Raw genomic sequence first — 14580 nt, 5'->3', positions numbered from 1 at the left:
TTAGCTATATTCCTAGCCAACTTGCAAAATTTGGAGGATTTCAACAGTCCATGTTCCCATTTTATTCAACACTTGAACACATGTCAAGCACAGAAAGGTATCCAAGAACAAGACAGGAACGGCCCCTCTCCTCATAAAGGGATTCTGACAATAAGCCAATAAAAAAGGAAAATACATAGTAGGCCAAACTATGGTAAGAGTGATAAACAAAATAAAAAGTTGAGAAGGGAGATAGGAAGCACCAGGGGTGGGAGAGGATATTTTCAATGAGATAACTGAGGAGGGAACATCTAACTAGGATGGAAGAAACAGGACATGTGGACATCTGGGTTTCCATACCTGTACCACATGGGAAGGTAAGTGCAAAGATCCTCAATGATATCACTGGCTGGAAGAGATGGAGTCGCCTCTCAAGACACAGGGTGCAGAACTACAAAACTTCCCCTTTACAGTACAGAATTATCTCCAAGAAGTGGTATCCCAGCCAGTAAAGTAACTACAGTTCCCAGCCTTCTGTGCAGCCAGGTGTGGCCCTGTGGCCAATAGGAGGTAAGCACTAGCGACATATCTCTTCCACACCAAGGAGGTGGGTGCACCCCAATACCCTCCAATTCCCTCCCACTAGCTGGAGAGAGAGGATGGTGAGGTCCCAGAGAGCAAAGCCTCCAGGAAACAGAAAAGCACCTGCTGACTAGGAACTACACACAGTGATCTATCTGCTTATATGAGCAACAGATCAACATCGGTGGTAACTTCAGTATGAAGTCATTAAAATGTGGAGGTAAATCTGCTAGAGAAACTAGCAAGTGCCCCTTGACACACGATGATCTCCCCGACTCAGAGTTTGTAATGTGGATTGCTGCAGGCTATCTGGTCCCTGTAGGCATTGAGTTTGTGGCCCCCGTACTACCAATTTAACTAATTATGTCTAAAACCAATCCTTGAGGGGCACCTAGGTGGCTCAGTTGGTTAAAGCATCTGACTCTTGGCAGAAAAGGACAAATATCATATGTTTGCACGTATAGGAGGATTAGNAGAGCACTGGGTGTTATGTGGAAACCAGCTTGACAATAAACTATTTGTTAAAAAAAAAAAAAAAAGCATCTGACTCTTGTTTCAGCTCAGGTCATGATCTTTTGGTTCATGAGATCGAGCCCTGCATCAGGCTCTGTGCTGACAGTGTGGAGCCTGCTTGTTTCTCTCTCTCTGGCCTTGCCCCACTCACTCATGCACGTTCATATGTGGTTTCTCTCTTTCTCTCTCAAAATAAAACTTAAAAAAAATTCTGGACACATCACTAAGACCTCCTTCCCCCCAAACTCATTCCAAATTCCAAACCTTTCCACCCCATCAAGGACGAAAGATCCCCACAAGTCCTTTCCATTTGACATATGGAACAACGAATCCAACCAAGGTCTTAACAGCTAAAAGTGTCTGTCTACTTTCCAAAAAAGGGTGCCAAGAGACAGAATTCCTCAATCTTTCAAACAGACAGAGTTACTCTAAGGGAAATGTTATCTACTCTTACTCTTAATATCCTATCAGGAAAGGCAAAGTTGGGCCTAAGAACAAAAAAAGCTTAATTAAGAAGATGTTTTACAAGACAACTAAATGCACTGTGCGATCTTGGACTGGATCTGAGACCAGAAAAAAGACACTATTGGGGAAATTTGGGAAATGTGAATAAGTCAGATTAATGAATAGTACTGTATCAACATGACTGTGCTGGTTCCTAATTATAGCTTTTTAAGATTATAATATTTAGGGAAGTTGGGCAAAAGCTACGTGAAAACTCTGCCCTACTCTGCAACTTTGTGTCAATGTTTCAAAATGAAAAATTCTTAAGTATTAAAATAAGAGGAAAAGAAGGACTATACCACCTGTGGCTAGGGGGATGGGAGGGGGAGTGGGAAGTACTCTGTGGGTGCTGGTTCCTAGCAAAGGATGTTCAAGCAAGAGGTGAAATCGGCATTTCAGATAGGACCGACTTCTTACCCACTACTTCCAGGATGCCCAGCAGGTAAGGCACCACCCCACTGCAAAACTAAGAAGAGAAAGTAGAAAAGAAAAGCAGCTTATTTGGATTATCATATATGACTCCCAGCCCAGGACTAGTGACATTTTTCTCACAAGTGCCTTTCAACCTGATCAAGTAGAGACAGCTCATAGGAAAACTTTAGGAAAAAGAGACCAAAATCTATTCTTAAAAGCTTCATCTCTGCAATCTTTCTCACTTTTGAGCTAGTCTCCATCACCTTGAATGATTTCTTCCTTAAAACCCCTTCCTAGGGACCTTTAAGTCCCACTAAGATGGAGTTCACAGAGTGATTTACCTCTGCCCCAAGCAGAATCACTGTGATGGCTCAGACTCTGTTAATAAAACCCTGAAAATAAGAATCAGCAGGTATAACCTGGCGAAAGACCATGAGGCCATGAGGGCTCAAGAAAGCAAGCTCCTGAGAGTAGACATCTCATGGGGCGGGGGGGTTCAGAATCCTAGCCTCTTAAAAGTTGAAAAATCTCCTTCTAAGCTTGATTTATCCTCCTGGGATCATGAGCTCTTCAGCCTCTTAGAGGAAACAGGATTGACTTTCAATCTAACAGAATCCTAACTTTGATGCTCTCTCACAAAAAAAAAAAAAAAAAAAGATTTTCCCAACTTCTGTTCTGGACAATAAATCCACTACACTAGTGTTTTCCAAAGTGCAGATCTTAAAATCAATTTAGTGGATAACAACTATGGTTTTTTTCTTTAATGAAACAGTAGAGAATAGAACACATCAGCATGTGTTGAGCTAATAAACGTCTTACTGTAGATGTCGGAAGTACACAGTCCTGCCCTATCACCATCAGCCTTCGAAAAACACAAATGTCTTTCATTTTAAGTATGATAAATCCTTTTTCATAAAGTTGGGGGGGGGGAATATTCTAAATGAATCTTATATTCACAATAACTTTTATTAGAACATCTGAAGTGTGTTCCCATGTGGAAAAAAAATAGTGTTATGAAACTGAAATTTAAAACTTTTCCTGCAGAGGCACCTGAATGGCTCAGTTGGTTAAGCACTGACTCTTGATTTCAGCTCAGGTCATGATCTCTGGGTCAGGAGATCCAGCCTTGTGTGGAAGCTGCTTGGGATTCTCTGTCTCCCTCTTCCTCCGCCCCTCCTCCCTCCCCCCCCAGACACACACACACACACACACACACACACACATACATTCTCTCTCTCTCAAAATACTTTTCTCGCAAAGTATCTCTCTCAGATGTTTATCAACGAGAGACACCACCAGCAGACATCATGTTAACCAGTGATCAAAGTCAACATCACCACTAAGAAGACAGACTGACACCATGTACCCTGGCATGTTGTGAAATGAAGAGCAGAATGTTACTTATGTGGTGTTCTCACCAACACCGCCTCTTCAATTCAATCATGATTAAACATCAGAGAAACCCAAACCGAGGGCCAGTCCACAAGCTAAGTGACTGGCACTTTTTTGAGACTGAAGAACTGTCGCAGACCAGAAGAGATTATGGAGACATGGCAACTGAGTGTGATGTGGGGTCCTGCGCTGGTTGCTGGAACAGAGAAAGGACAGTCAACCAAAACTATAGTTAATAGCCTTGTACCTGTGATAAGTTCTTGGTTTGGCAGCTGTACCCTGGCTACGTAACACATTAATATTAGGGGAAGTTGGAAGTCTAAAATTATTTCAAGATAAAAAGCTAAAAATTTTTTTAAAAAACATCTTTCTGAAAAAAGGAACATGAGTGTTTTGTCCCACAAACTATGTATCATTTAAACACAGTAAGTGTTTTATCTCCAATTCTCTAACCTTAAGAGATAAACATAATGAGTATTCAATGTGCAATTTGTGTATAATTAACTTAATATGCAGGGGAAAGCTCCAAAGCTATCATTCTTCACACAGGCTCTTCCTCAGCCCTCTTCCACCTCTCTTGTCCTCCCAATACCCAACAGGGGACCATCAAAATTCCCTTTTCCCCTCACAGAGAGCAGTGCAAGACATCCCACAGATTCTGGGCTAAGGACTCCTGATTCCCTATAACAGATGCTGGGCTAGGGGTTCCTGATTCCTTATAAATATCCACAAACTGAAAGATGGGGAACAGGGGGAGTGAGGGAGGTAGCAGTTATTAATGCCATAAATATTTTCTGAGTACCCATCTCTGCCAGGCACAGTTCTAGGCTTTGGGGAAACATCCATGAGTCAGACTGACAAGACTTCAGGCTCTCCCAGAATTTACACAAGGACATGATAAAAAAGCAAACACACAAAAATACATTCATATGCACACACACATACACTCAGATAATGAAAATGCTATGAAGCCAGAAAACCAGCGTAATGTGATAACATTGGAGCCAGGACCCGATCTTTCTCTGATCCCCAGTTTCCTCATCTATAAAATGGAGCTAACAGTATTCACCCCTATAGGAATGTTACAGGAACTAAATTAGATAGCAACCACACAAGCCTTAGCAGAGTTCCTAGTAAGTGAATGAGTGGCTACAATAGTAATCGATGACAGAAATCACTTAACAGCACCATTAGTGAAAGCTGTTCCCAACTTTAATTTCTATACATCCCACCGAAATTTGTTCCAAGTGTCTATGCTGATCACAGACGTAGCTATTTCCCCTTCTACTAGGCAGCAACAATGAATAATGAATGAATTTGGAAATGGACAGAGCAGAAAACAAGTGCTCAGCCCAGAGCCCAGGAGAGTGAGGGAAGGCTTCCTTCCAGGTCCTGCTGGCGGTAACCTCTTCTGAGCTTGGCGGGAATCAGCAAGCTGAATCTAAGGGAACGATGCCCACCTTCCCATGAAGGACTTTTTCCTGGACTGTCTCTGCAACTGGAGCCAGACAGAAGGTAGTCCAGGCCCCCAAAATAAACCAGAGGCACTCAGTACTGGGGAAGGGGGGTTGGGGACTACAAGGCACTATCACATCTTGTTTTTCACAAAACAAGCTTAAGACTGCTCCCCACTTCTAGAACACAGAAAAACAGCAAAAGCTATTGAAACAATTTAGAAAATTAATCATGAAATGAGGATGCATAAAATAAACCAACCCCAAACCGAAGTACCATGTATTATACAGCTGGACGTTTCTAAATAACCTCTGACAGACAGGCAGAACAACAGATACCCTCTGGATCTCTCACCCACAGCCTCCATGAATAAAACAAAGCCAAAGTTAACACCAAATTATGCTTACTTAATACTCTAGGTCACTAAAGAGCATTTTTAAGCTACCAGTACTCACATATTGTTTAAGCACATTACACACATTAAGATACTTTTAAATTTTGCATATGAGGAAACATCAGTCACTCGCTTCACATTACTTGTCAAGTCTGCCTAAAAGAAAGGACAAAATCTCCATGTGCTCCTGATCCCCTGGGTCAGTGACAGCACAACCCTCCCTGGGGAATCTCACCCGGAGCATCACAGCTGTCCCACACCCCGTGTGAGAAACCTCTAGCCATCCCTACCTCCCTCCCTTGACCCCCAGCATTCTTTCTCCAACCCCCTACCTCCCTACCTGTTTTCAGTTCCTCTTCTTTGAAACAAAAACAGACAAACACACCACACCTCTCCTTTCCCTAGCCCAGGTTTGTGGTGCCCAGGTGAGGGCTGTGGCCCAAGGCAGCCCATGTGCCTCACAGGAACAGAACAGGGGTACTATCTACTGACAGTCACCATAGAAGAAATTAAAATAGAAACTTCTGAAACACAGAACACAGAGCAAGTACATAAAGCCATGACATCATTGTACACCATGGTGCTTCTGGAAAACTCCACCACACCCCCATGAGAGAAGAGTGAAAAAGGTAACTATATTAGTATATCTGCAAAAACAGTTCTGACTTTGGGAACTCCCTAAAAGAACCTCAATGATTCCCAGCTGTCCCTGGCCCACCCTGAGAATCAATATTTTACAAAAAAAAAAAGAACTAAGTCTTTTTTTTTAATGTTTTATTTATTTCTGAGAGAGAGAGAGAGAAAGGCAGCATGAGCAGGGGAGGGTAGAGAGAGAGGAAGACACAGAATCAGAAGCAGGCTCCAGGCTCTGAGCTAGTTGTCAACACAGAGCCTGATGCAGGGCTCGAATCCACGAACTGTGTGATCATGACCTGAGCCAAAGTCGGACGCTTACCCAACTGAGCCACCCAGGAGCCCCAAAAAGAACTGAGTCTTAAAGAGCAAGTAAAACCCACTTGCCCAGGTCACACAGCCAGTTATACTGCTCTGCTACCAACCCCTCCTTCTTCACTATTGTTCTCTATGGACAAAAAATTCACCTCCACCACATCCACTATCACCTTCAAGGGACCCACGTCCAAATGCACATCACAGAGCTGATACTTCACCTGAGTCCCTACTGCCTGGGTCCCCCACCAGCATCCAGAGNGTCCCGCCCCCCACCAGCTCACCACCATGCCCCCTGGCCCAGCTCAATGTGGCATCCTAACTTTGGGGGAAAATCATTCTTCCACCTAACACCCCAAACCACTCAGTCATCTTGGATTCTTGCTTCTCTGTGTCCTGTTGACTGGTCTGCAGGATGTCTCTTGCAAATGCAGACAGTAGGGTATAAACAATGTACACGTTATGTTACTAAACAAACAAGGAAAAAAAGGCTGGATTCCAATGCATCAAGTTTATAAGTAGCTATCCCTGGATCACGGAGTTATGAGCAATTTTCAATTCGATTTATTTGGTATACTTCCCTGCAGAGCATGCATTTTTTATAAGCATATATTATTTTCACAGTGAAAAAATATGCCGAAAACTTCTTCGGGATTTTGCTTGCAAGTTTTATCTTTTGTCTGTGCCCCTTCCTATGTTAAAAGAAAACCACAAGCCAAAAAGGGAGTTACTTGTGCTAGGCCAACTCTCCAAACTGGGGCTTAATATCTAACGTAACTGCACTTTCAACATCTCCCAGGAACACAGCCGGCCAACAATTCTCTGGTCAGCACTACAGAAGTAGGAAGACAAGGTCATCTAACAAGACTCTCTGTTCTTCTCCCTCAGGAAAGATGACCTGGCCTGAAACAATCATTTCTTCTGCTAATAAGCTTCTCGCCCCATCCTCCTTCCTATAAAAACCTTCCATTTTGTACAACTCCTTGGAGCTCCATTCAACTTGCTAGATGGGGATGCTGCCTGATTCATGAATTGCTTAATAAAGCCTATTAGGTCTCTGAATTTACTTGGTTGAATTTTAACACCTATTACAACTCATCTAGTCCAAAATCACAGCATCATGGGTCATATTTCAGTTTTTATGGTCTTCTTGCACTGGCCTCTGCCCACTCACAAAGACATTTAGGCCCCGGGTCTTGCATCCCAGAGTACGATAGGAAAGTCAAAAGGGTTATAAGAGTGCATAAACGGCACTTAGCACAGCACTTGGCAAATAATAAATAAAAGCTCATTGTTGCTGGTTCTGGGAGCACTTCCCTACACTGCTATTAGATAAACTTCTGAAAATACAAAATGGCAAATGACAACCCTGTTTTAAAACCATCAGTAGCCCCCAGTGCCTAAAAATAATAGCCAATATTTATAGAGCCCTTGCTTTGGGGCCAGCACTGTTAGCAAGTGTTAGCGCATTCAGTCACCATCTCAGCTCCATGAGGTGGGTCCTGTGAAGATCTCCATTTTATTATACACGAAGACGCTGAAGCACAGAGCACTTAAGTGCCAAGGCACGAAACTGAGAGGTGGCAAATCTGGGACTCAGGCCAGTTCAGTCTTACCACCCAACAGAACTTTCCACAGTGAGGGACAAGCTCTATGTCTGCACGGTTGAGTACATGGGCTACTGAGTATCTGAAATGTGACTAATGCAAGTGACCAACTACATTTGAAATTTCACTTAATGTTAGTTGAAATAGCCACATGAAGCCAATAGCTACCATACTAGCCAGCAAACTGGAGGATAAAAGCCCAAGCTTAACACGGGAAAGTCCTTCCAACACCCCTCGACAAATTCTTACAAAAAGCTTCAGTTAGCTAAAACCCCTTGTAACTGTTCTCGTTCCTACCTGCCCTGCCCTCCTCTCATCTCAGTGTTCTGTATGATGGAGGAGCTGCAGAAATGACGGTACAGTTGACTTGGTACAAATCCAGACTCCAGTGACTATTATCTGAGGTTCTCAGTTTCCCTTCTGTAAAATGGGCAAAAAGGCCCTCAGTCACTCAGTTGGTGGGAGCAGGAAAGGAAGTTGCCAAGGTAAAGAAATGAGCATGACGCCTGATGCTTGGCAGTGTCTCGACAGTTGTCCCTCAACCCTTAACACCTAAGCTGTTGTCCTCCTCACAGATCCAAGAGACCACCACGAACTATTCCCTGATACTCATAAAATAAGACTTCAGTACACCCTAAAGGCGTCAATCCCAGTCAAAATACCACTGGGGGCTTTCTTCTCTTTTCAACTTGATAGACATTCTGTAAAGTCCACCTGAGAGGCTAATCAGAAGAAAAAATAGCTAAGAAGAGTCAGAAAAGGGAAGGAATGAGGCAGTCTTGCCTTATTAGGTAAGAAAGCACGTTAAAAAGCTATCGGGGCGCCTGGGTGGCTTAGTCGGTTAAGCGTCCGACTTTCGCTTAGGTCATGATCTCGCGGTTCGTGGGTTCGAGCCCCGCGTCGGGCTCTGTGCTGACTGCCAGCTCAGAGCCTGGAGCCTGTTTCAGTCTGTGACTCCCTCTCTCTCTGACCCTCCCCTGCTCACGCTGTCTCTCTCTCTCTCTCTCTCCTAGAAATAAATTCTTAAAAAAAGCTATCACTTGGGGCACCTGGGTGGCTCAGTCGGCTCAGTCGTTTAAGTGCCCGACTTCAGCTCAGGTCATGATTTTGCGGGTCATGAGTTCGAGCCCTGTGTCGGGCTCTGTGCTGACAGCTCAGAGCCTGGCGCCTGCTTCAGATTCTATGTCTCCCTTTCTCCTTGCACCTCCCCTGTTCATGCTCTGTCTCTTTCAAAAATAAAGAAAAACATTAAAAAATTTTTTTTAAAAAGCTATCATTTGGCCTGCTGCCAGTACTCAGTAAATATTTTTTTGGTAAAAAAAAGTTTTCAAATATCTATTATTAAGTAAAGTTGCAATCATTAAATTGTAAAAAATAACAGCGAGGATAACTGATCCTTACAGAGCCCTTGCTGCATGCCAGGCACCGTATGGAGGGCTTTACCCAGACGCACGTTCTCGTTTGACCCCCACGAGGCTTGTTTTTCAGATTGCCAACTGAAACTCATTAATAGATCTTGAAGTCTGTTTAGTGGATCTAGAAATAGCATTTTTTTAAGAAGACAAAAGAAGGGTACCTGGGTGGCTCAGTTGGTTAAGCGTCCAACTTTAGCTCAGGTCATGATCTCATGATTCGTGGGTTCAAGCCCCACGTTGAGCTTTGTGCTGACAGCTCAGAGCCTGGAGCCTGTTTCAGATTCTGTGTCTCCCTCTCTCTGACTCTCCCCTGTTCATGCTGTCTCTCTCTCTCTCAGAAATAAATAGAACATTTAAAAAATTTTTAATAAAAAGACAATAGAATAAAATCGGACAGGATAGAAAATATGCATGAACTGCATGTAACACCTTTTACATACCTACAGAACTTCGATTTCAAATGTGTTCTCCTGTGAATGATAGTAACAAAACAGATTAAAAAAAAAAAAAAAGACCTTGCCTCCCAACCTGTAAGGAACGTACAATTATTATCACCAGATCACAGCTGCAAAAACTGAGGTTTAGAACAGTTAAGTCTCTCGCTGGAATTCACCCAGCTTGTAAAAGACAGCCAGACCTGGAACCCAGGCAGCCTGCCCTCAGACCCCAGCCCCGTCAGCACTGGCAGATCAATGGCACAGGACAGACAGCACTTAGGANTTAAAAAAAAAAAAAAAAAAAAAAAGTGAAAACAAAAGGAAATGGACAAATTAGTTACCAAATCATTATTTTGTTCTCTCCAGATGGAAAAGAAATAGCTTGTAAAATTGTTAAAAAATGAAACCAGTAAAAAAGAAAAGGCCAGGCCTAAGAACAATGTAAGATATCACAGAGAAAAAAGCATACATGAGACATACATATGTAAGGCGTAAAAGGACAATACATAAATGTTAAACTTTTGCCCATAAAAACAATGAACAAATAAAGTTTTTGCAAACATTTTACTCATTTTCTAAAGGTACAGGGCTGACTGTCCTCAGAAACTAACTTCAGGAAGGGCACCTGGGGGGCTCAGTCAGTGAAGCAGAGATCCTTGATTTCAGCTCAGACCATGATCTCACATTTCGTCAGTTCTGGCCCCACCTTGGCTCTGCACTGACAGACCCAAGTCTGTTTGGGATTGAAGGAAGGAAGGAAGGAAGATAGGAAGGAAGGAAGAAAAGAAGGAAGGGAGGAAGAAAAAAGAAAGAAACAAAGGAAGGAAGGAAGGAAGGAAGGAGGGAAGGAGGGAAGGAAGGAAGAAAATTACTTCGAGCAAGTTAACTATGTTTCCCAATCGGTACAATGGCATGACAATAATAGTCTGTACCTACTAAGACTGTTACAAAGATTAAATTAGATTTTGTACCACTGCCACCAAGCAAATTCTCAGTAAAGATAGCTGGTGTTGCATGATGCAAAAATAACAGTCCTTTCAAACCTGAAACTACTACTTCGGCCACATAACCAAAACCCCAACCATAGTAAAAGCAAACATGTTGCATCTTAGCCTGAATCAAGCACTGGGTGTGTGTTTGCAACAACTAGTTACTGCAAAGTCTCCTGGCTCAGATCTTGTCACCACGCCTCCATCCTTCTAGAGCCTGGCTCCAATGGAGGGCCTCACCTCCCAATATTCCAGGCCTTTGATTTCTATTGATTGTTTCCTCTTTGCCTAAAGCTCCTCTGAAGATTAACATAAAAATTTTACATCTGCACATACATTTCCACGTCCATCCTTACACATAGATCTTGGTCGATAGGAATATCAATCATAAAATAAAACCTTTATAAATGAAACTGCCCAATCCATGGGTTTATAAAATTCTAATCTTGACAGCTACTGTCAAATTTCCCACTAAAAAAGTTCTGGCCCTTTATGATTTCATCACCACTCCTTCACCAGCACTAGCTGTCCAGTTAACATCCACCAATCTCACTGATAAACATTAGTTTCTTACTGCTATTATAATGTGCATGTTTAGGTCAGATACTTCTGGTTGGCCGTTTTGTATATCTCTTTCCATTTCACTGCCAACTTCAAGATCATCGTCTCCCCATGAAACTGCCTTCTGGGAGGTTACCAACGCTCCTGTCTCCAAGACCAAGGACCTCATCGTACTCACATCCTCAGGGCATTGTCTTGACGACATCTGACACCAAGAACCATCACCTCCTTCAAGAGCCACGTCTCCTTTCTCTGCTATGACAATGTGCTATGCTAGTTCTCCTTCCTCATGCGCAAGCCAATCTTCTCCCTAGAGTCCTACGGAAAAGCATATCCCAGTACCCAAGCCTTTTCTTCTTACTGTAATATTATTTTTTAACCTATTGTATATATACACACATAAGTATATGTACATACGTGTGTGCATGCGTGTATGTGTGTGTGTATATATATATTTATATGCTTGATACATAAAGATAAGATTTTCTCCTCCTGAGAAATCTCCTCACTGTAATACTCTTAAATTGTCATGATGTGCAAAAGATTTCCAAATGTCAGCCCTCAAATCACCTGAGACATAAACCCATGTTTCTTAAAGTCTACTACTAAACACCACCAAAGAGACAGACACCCTTCCCACACCTCAGATAATCAACAGGGTCAACAGGAGGGCAGCACTCACTCTGTGCCAACTCTGTGCTTGTACTTGACACACTACAACCCAGATCCAAGAGGTAATTTACGAACTTCATGACACACCTTCCCCAAACCTCTTCTACCTCCTTGACCATCAAACTTCAGTTAAGTTCATCTATGTTCTTCCCCTTCCTCCTCCTTCCCATCCTGTCATAAGCTGTATTGGTGTACATATCCAGCCCTCTCATTTCCACCTTTGGTTCAGACCACTACTTCCTCACGTCTTACCCTAATCCTGATAGCACCACCAGAGTTTCCTACTGAAAGCATGAATACCATCACTTCAATCTACCTCCTCAAGTCACATGACTTTTGGGTGTTTCCTGCAGCCCCTCCATATAACTGGCTCCAGGCCTGCACTGGCAAAGGACTGCACCTGCACCATCCCTCTGAACCAGCCCGTGTTTTAGGAGGCTCCTACCAGTATGTAGTCCCTACCCCATCAGACACCAGGCTCTTAAGAAGATATTCATCAAACCGCATTCACCTTAGGGGCGCCTGGGTGGCACAGTCGGTTAAGCACCCAACTTTAGCTCAGGTTATGATTTCGTGGTTCATGAGTTCGAGCCCTGTGTCAGGCTCTGTGCTGACAGCTCAGAGCCTGGAGCCTGCTTTAGATGCTTGTCTCCCTCTCTCTCTCTCTCTCTCTCTCTGCCCCCTCCCCACTCATTCATATTTTCTCNCACCTTAGGGGCGCCTGGGTGGCACAGTCGGTTAAGCACCCAACTTTAGCTCAGGTTATGATTTCGTGGTTCATGAGTTCGAGCCCTGTGTCAGGCTCTGTGCTGACAGCTCAGAGCCTGGAGCCTGCTTTAGATGCTTGTCTCCCTCTCTCTCTCTCTCTCTGCCCCCTCCCCCGCTCATTCATATTTTCTCTCTCTCTCTCTCAAAATTAAACATTTAAAAATTAAAAAAATCATTCACCTTTTTAAAAATTAAAAACATGTCATTCACCTTGTCCCCCAAATAGCACTATATATTTGGCAGGTGCTTTCTAAAGTTACTCAATACAATCTTCCAGCACGTGTCCATGTCATTCCAAAGAGAAAAAGGAACTTCTTTATCCGTGTAAATCCAGAATAAAGAAAAAATCCTTTTAAATTGTCTAAATGATTTAGGAGTCTGTTTGTCCTGTATGACTGAATATACACAGAAACATCCATATTCTCTTCATACTTACAAAAAAGAGTCAAACTCCTTCCCTAAAAGCTTTACAAATAACCTAAAAATGACAAAAGCACTGGTTTCCAAGAGTTACAACCCAGAATGATTCCCTATTTGCCAAGAGAAAAAATAGATTCAGGTGAGTCGAGAAAGATTCTGGCAATCACTTGATTTTATGATCTTCTGAGGCCCCAGTCAGCTGTCGGAACCATCAAACAATGACCTCCACAAACTGATATGAGAAAGTGGAAAGGCCATATGGTAAGTCAAATGTCCAACAACTTGACTGAGAAGCCAATTAAAAAAAAAAAAATGGGCTTGTGTGAACCCGGCTGTCAATTCAGAAGGACACATCCTGTTTAGGTCTACTTCATTTTTAAAGTTAAACCAATTTAAAAACTAACTCTTCTAAAGCATCTTTCCAAACTGATTATAAAGAGGTCATTGAGAAGGAAGCACAGATTATTTTTCAGTGAGTAAAGAGTCAAATCATTCTGAAAAGCATTACTTTGTTGAAAAGTACAAGATTAAATTCTAAACGTGTTTATAACTCTTCCCCTCTGTTAACACCCGCGGGTTTCAAACACGTGTGTCTAAGTGTCCTTGATTTTTCTCCCCCTCTGAAGTCAAACCTTTGCTAAAGCTTCCCATACACTCTTGAACTGAAGTCAAGAACTGCTAAATTACTGATTAAAACTTAGGGTTCACATTGAGGGAACTGAAATCATCGTTCACTAAGAATTAAACAGTAACATTACTGTTACTAGAGAACTTCTGAGTTGACAGAGTTGAGGGGAGTTCCTCTGACAGCTGTGGTGTCTTATATCCCCCGCCGCCAAGGATTCTAAGCCTTCATGAAAGTGATCCCTTGACGCTTCTGAAAGGAACATGCAAACCTCCACAATGGGACAGGAATCTTCCTCCTGAACTCGGTACCCCCAGAGTCCCCAACAGGGCAGCGTAAAAGGGACAGCAGAGCATGAAGTGCTCCAGGCCCCCAAAGGCCACAGCCAGGGACCAGTGGGCCGCAGACCGTCCCGTGACACTGAAGTCCAGGCTGCCGTTTGAAGGGACTTGGGAGACTAGACTCATCCGAGTGGGGGCGCATCAGGGGGCCGCCTAAGGCCTCCCCCAACTCACCTGCGATTCATGGGCCGGACCCTCACGGCCACCTTGACCGATGCCATTGCTCATCCCGGCCCGGCCCACGCGGGCTGCCACCTGCCCAGTGCCCCACGGCCGCCGGCTACTCTCGCGACTGTGCCCTCCGCTCCCGCCCACTTCCCTCTCTCTACCCCCGCCCCTCCGCTCCAGGCCGGACCTAGCGTCCCGCGGCGGCCCCACCTGCCGGGCCACTGAGCATGCCCAGAGCGGCTCCGGCCGCGTGATCCTCGCGCCGGGTTTTGGCGGCGGCCGGGCGGCGAAGAGGGGCGGGGTCGGGATTCCAGGGATCCGCGAACTAAAGTCGCTGAGTTGGGAGCAGCCTCCGCGCTGGAGTGGCCTGGAAGTCACCCAGGGGTACCGGAGAGG

General features: G+C 43.8%; 1 protein-coding gene across 1 annotated transcript in view; it reads right to left on the bottom strand.

Moving 5' to 3' along the window:
- The window catches only part of KIF16B (kinesin family member 16B), a 290249-nt gene extending 275960 nt beyond the window's left edge, over nucleotides 1–14289 (bottom strand). Inside the window, exon 1 of the mRNA XM_077750214.1 lies at nucleotides 14191–14289. Within this exon, the coding sequence (XP_077606340.1) occupies nucleotides 14191–14237 (47 nt within the window). The 5' untranslated portion in view covers nucleotides 14238–14289. The remainder of the gene's footprint in view (nucleotides 1–14190) is intronic.
- Nucleotides 14290–14580: the final 291 nt, after the last annotated feature.

Source organism: Crocuta crocuta, unplaced genomic scaffold (assembly GCF_008692635.1).
Source record: "Crocuta crocuta isolate KB4526 unplaced genomic scaffold, BGI_CrCroc_1.0 scaffold209, whole genome shotgun sequence".
In the NCBI taxonomy this organism is placed as follows: Eukaryota; Metazoa; Chordata; class Mammalia; order Carnivora; family Hyaenidae; genus Crocuta; species Crocuta crocuta.
This window is presented reverse-complemented; position numbering and strand designations above follow the sequence as displayed.